Source organism: Humulus lupulus, chromosome X, assembly GCF_963169125.1.
Source record: "Humulus lupulus chromosome X, drHumLupu1.1, whole genome shotgun sequence".
Lineage (NCBI taxonomy): Eukaryota > Viridiplantae > Streptophyta > Magnoliopsida > Rosales > Cannabaceae > Humulus > Humulus lupulus.
Window position 1 is genome coordinate 206,290,264 of NC_084802.1, and position 5,303 is coordinate 206,295,566.

At 35.6% G+C, this 5,303-nt stretch overlaps 1 protein-coding gene across 2 annotated transcripts; it reads right to left on the reverse strand.

Moving 5' to 3' along the window:
* Positions 1–225: 225 nt before the first annotated feature.
* Positions 226–5,011, reverse strand: LOC133804437 (cyclin-A2-2-like). Of its 2 annotated transcripts, none has more exons than XM_062242601.1 (12): positions 4,813–5,011; positions 3,572–3,924; positions 3,210–3,471; positions 2,930–3,063; positions 2,560–2,652; positions 2,266–2,399; positions 1,880–1,955; positions 1,393–1,469; positions 1,276–1,309; positions 1,026–1,175; positions 785–919; positions 226–661 (listed from the first exon to the last, which is right to left on the reverse strand). In XM_062242601.1, the coding sequence occupies exons 2-12, from the start codon at positions 3,893–3,895 to the stop codon at positions 602–604; spliced, it is 1,479 nt and encodes a 492-aa protein (XP_062098585.1). In that variant the 5' UTR covers positions 3,896–3,924; positions 4,813–5,011; the 3' UTR covers positions 226–601. The 2 variants fall into 2 exon arrangements, with proteins under 2 accessions (XP_062098585.1, XP_062098584.1); XM_062242600.1 differs by having other exon boundaries at positions 3,572–3,929.
* Between the last annotated feature and the right edge of the window lie 292 nt (positions 5,012–5,303).

The following is a 5,303-nucleotide window of genomic DNA, read 5'->3' on the forward strand; positions in this document are numbered from 1 at the left end:
AAATAAATAAAGACGGGCCCTTAAAACACAGGGAGGGAGGTGAGAGAGTTGAATATGAATAAGCACCCTCTTTGACACGTGTGACAGTGTGAGCCATGTGTCTACAAGGGACTCGATGAATACAACTCATTTTGACACAAGAAATAAATGATATTATTTTCAGTTTTTTCCTTTTTTTTTTTGGGTTTTGTTTTGTCACTATGGTAAATATCTGGGGTACAAGAATGATACTACAATTCCTGTGGCAAACCTGTGCACATAAAATCTCCGTTGGTACCAAAATTTCCATGTGCAACTAAGCTTGAAGAAAATTATTAAGCCACAAGGCAAATATATGGTTTAGTGTCTTTTCAATGTGTTATGCTCCTAAAATTGAGGTTACAAGGGAAGATCAGGGATTATTATCTGGAAGCACCAGACTCTGACTCATAACTCAGATAAGACGTTACAAACTTACAACAGAACACAAGTAACAACAATTACGTTAGAATTAAGGAGAAAAAAAAAAGTTAAAATTTTTTCCCGTTTCGGAGATCTAGATGATCACCTTCCAAGTTCCATACCCAGTTCCAAATCAGTAATAAACCTTCTTCAATCAGTCTCAACTTGAAAAAAGTGATACCACTGATTTTGTTGAGCTCAAAGTCGCCACACAATTGAACTGCATCATAAATGAAATAAATACAACAATATTAACGATACATGTTTTTGGACAACATTTGACTATGCAAACAGTTCTAATTTGGGTTCACTTCATTTTGACATAATATCATAGTATTCTTACCCTATGTTGTCTGTATTTTTCTCTTATTGCATTAAGAGGGCAGCCTCTGGTGTTTAGTTGCAAGTCTTCCATAGCAAGAACTGTATCTTTCAGCTCTGACGTCTTGTAACTGGTATAGTGCTCTAAAGTAGAGTTCTGCAAATGAGCATGAAAATGTTTCAGATAAATTTTTGTATTTGATAGGAAAAAAGAGTGTAAAAAAAGGAAGCTAATGGATGTGGGAGGGCACAGAATTGCACACCCATGGGTGGTCTGACTGATTGAGTGTCCATCTAGCGAGGAACACAGCAGAGGCAGCTATGAGCGAAGGTAAAAACTTAAGGAAGCTGTAATCAACAAGAGTTAACTCCGCTAAGTAATTTGCCATAAACTGCAATTCAACACAAGGGACCTGTATAAGAGAGTAGATTTACGTGGAATTAGAACTTCTTCTATATTTAAACTAATCTTTTAGTGGTTAAAATAATTTAATAAAATACCATTTAGCATACCTCGTACGAAGATTGAGCTGCTAGAATGAATCTCCTGGAAAACAAAACTAGTTCGGTTATTACACTTTGGATGGTAGTTTGGATGGTATACAGTACTAAGACAGCAAAATACACTACCTTAGAAATGTTTTTGTCGTGGGCACAGATAAGTGAAAGTGCAACAAGTTCAAAACTTCACTCTCCATCTTCAATACCTGTGAATTTCAATAGTATCTTAGCATAGCTACATAAGAGATGAAAAAAGGTAGATAATTTCCATTCAAAGAGTTGAAAGTTTTAATTGAGTGGTTTTTTTTTTTTGTGGAAAATAATAGTTTTTGAAATATTGATTGATTTTTATAATTTAAAAATATTATTTGTAAATTAAAAAAATTTCTTAATTTTTTTTATTGATTATATATTTTCTGGGTAAAATAATAGATGTATATATAATCATGCTTTCAATTGATCCACATGTTTAATTTTTATGAATTTGTAAAATTATTTTCAAATCCTAAATAAGCCCTTTATTAATGCTAATGAGAATCATTCGCAACACCCAGGGAAATACTCTTCATGAAGCTGACAAAAAATGGTGACTCGTAAGAATTAGTCAAGATGATACCTCTCCTCTTGTGTAGGTACTGTCTGTGATGAAGCAAAACTCTTCTGCTCGTGGCGCACAGATTTCTTCGTACTTTCTTCAAGCCATAATAGAAAAAGAAGCAAACGTTAGGCCTCAGAATTGAAATAGAAATTAGGACGACAAATATTTGGTGCTGAAGTACTACTAAATGCGTTCAAAATGATCGAAATTGAAAACTCAACCAGTTAATTTCAAAAGCAAATATGAAATAAAACCACATGAACATGAAAATAAAGGCTCATGTTTCTACCGATGTCGTCCCATTCACTTGGCCAAATTGACAATATGATATGAAAATATAGAATTTTTGATAATAAGAGAAAAATGCACATTCCCATATGGTCATTACGTATTTTAGAACTTACGATGCAATCAACATGCAAGAAACACCAAGCAGTTGCAGTCTCTGTTTTTCAATATAATTGTGAGAGAGAAACCGATCTATCAGATTTATTGTGAGGTAAAGAGTATCCGGAACCAGCTTATACTCTTCAGAAACCTGAAAGATGAGTTATATCTTATATGTTATTACTACTGGCAATATACTCTACATTACACAACAGTGAAGAATGCAATAGACGGTACAATGTTGTTCGAAGACCAATTGAAGAACAAAATAAATGAAGATGAGCTCAGACTGCCATGATCTGGATGCTGACCTCAACAAGCCAATCAATCAAAATTGCCCGCATATTTGGAGTGATATCCTTCTGCAACTCCTCCATATAATTAATATTTGGCCTTCGCTCTAGCTGAGGAGGAAAAGGTATTTGCTTTAAGTTCATTTCAATTGTGTGTCCTAAAATGAAATGTAATCATAGTTTCTCTTTTTGATTGATTAAAGTAAGTGTTAGCAGTTTTTTTGGTCAAAAGCATCATTTTAAATATTGACATAAAATGTAAAACTAATACAAGGATATCAGTTGCGAGTGAATCAATTTTGAAAACACCAATTCGAAAAAGGAAAAAAAAAATGTAAAAGCAGGTATCCTAACCATCATTTTCTAAACAAATGGCTTCGTGACAAACCTCTGTAATGCGTCTGTTATTATATATATAGGGACCATACAAGCTACAGGCTTGAGGATCCTTTACGTCTGAGTCTATGTCAACAACTTCTGGTTCTTTTGAAGCAGTTGTTTTATCCAAAACCTCATCTTCTTCTGCACATTACAAGAAAAACTGTTGAGGAACAGTCTACTGATAGTTTTAAAAGGTTAAACCACTCCAAGGTAGATGGTTGAAACCAGATCTAAACATATTTGACAAGCCAACACATGCATTATGTATATAGAAACAGAACAATGACCTTTTCTTTGGGAGCATCGAAGACCATCACATTTTGTGAGAGCTTGCATGGGAAACGTCTTATTTTGAACACCGTATTGTCTGAAGTTCGGTACTTGCTCATCTTTCTCTAACTTTACTGCCTTAGTGAAATCCTCTGATTCTGCCACCTTTATTCTGGATAGTTCCTCAGCTAACTCTGTTTTTGCATCCTCCTGAACGGGTAGCATGTCTCCAGAATCATTTGAGGCCACCTTTACATTCTTCAGATCTCCTCTTGTAGTCTGTCAAGGAACAATACCATTAGAAACAGAGTACATATTGTTTAACATCAATCTCAACAGGTAAAAGAAACAAATAAGAACTACATGTTCACATTTATACCTGAACTTTACATGCACTGATATTGTTGAAATTGGAATTTTCACAAGAAATGTTGGTAACATCCTTAAGTACTGCCCTTCTTTTATGCTGGAAGCTAGCAGGGGCAACCATTGAAGCTTTGTTTTCATCCAAATTCGCCCTTTTAGACTTTGCTCGAAGAGCACGCTTCTGGTCTTGTGAAGGTTTCAATGGGGGGAGCACCCCACCAGATGTTCCCAAGGCTCTAGCCCGCGCTCGTGTGACCCGGACACCAGACTCTTCAAAATTTGCAACATTTGTATTTTCGTCATTCATATTAGCATGCCCCGGCCAAGAGCAATGCATGAATTAAACTCAATTTTTTTTCATTGGACCTGCACTGTTAATAACGTTTCATTGTCAAACAGTGAAAAATCGGAATTGAAGAAAAAGAAAAAGGTTTATGTCTCTACCATACTCTATTTTCATTTGCAATGATTAGTAAAATACTGAGAAGGAGACATACTCCTAAATTTTCGTTTACCCATATACTAAAATGTCAAAAAGTCACCTTCAAAACTCGAAGGTTAAACTTTAGTGAGCCCATTTAGCTTTTACAGTTTGCACTGCACAACGTTTGCTAGCTAATAAAATCAAATAACAGTGTAAACATTGTAATGATCTGAAGCTCTATTACCTAGAAAAGTAAGAACCCAGCTCATGGAAAAATGCAAAAAAAAAAGTTAAAGAATTACCAACATAACTTTGGACTTTAAACATCTAAAATGCCTAATTCCTAAACCCTAGTTGATTTTGAAAAAATCAATGTAATAGCAAAACACCTAAAATCACAAATAAAGAGAAAAAAATAAAACATTTTCTCTGAAAAGTCGGGCACCATAATTTTTCACCCAAAAAAAAATATTTTATACTTAACAGGCCGGAAGGAGCCTCTAAACACAACAAATTCAAAATCAAAACAAAAATTTTTATTTAGTTTTTACAAATGGATAAATTATATACATTTTGTAGGAGACCAAAAAAAAAAAGAAGAAGAAGAAGAAGCAGAAGCAGAATAAACATGAAAATAATCAGCATTGCAGATCTATGTAGCGAAACTCGAAAACGTCGACGTTTCCATTAGAATCCACTGCTCACCGTCGATCTACGACCGGCGTAAAGACAAAAACGACGACGTGTTTCAAAAAAAAAAGAAAAAACTCCAGCTCATTTTCAAGACACCATAGTAGGAGTAAGGTGAAAAAAGAGAGAGCTGAGCTTACTCTGTTTCCGGGAGCTCCGTCGGAGCGCTTCAATGGCGGGCCAAACAGCTCTGCAGAGCCAGAACCAACAAAAAAGGAAAAAAAAAAGAAAAAAAGAGAGAGATTGTCTTTCTCTAACTTACAGAGGTGAAAACGAAAGATCAAAAAGGTCGTATGGAGAGAGAGAATGAGAGTGAATGAATGAGCGCGTGCCTAAGGTGTTTGATATAATGAGTGAGTGAGTGGGAAGAGGAGAAGGAAGGAGCAATCGAGAGAGAGAGAGAGCGGGACGAGGACTGAGTTTGAACTTGGGGAAAAGTCCAAAACGGGGTTTAGACCTTTTAGGGGTATTTTCGTAATTTCAATACGCATGGATCAAAAAGATTTTTGCTGTGCGTTGCTGCGCTGCATTGCTTGCTGCATTGGCAATCCCTCCCTCCCTCCCACACCCCCCAAAGTCAATTCTTCTTCTTCTTCTTCTTCTTCTTCTTCTTTGTACGTTGTTTGTAACG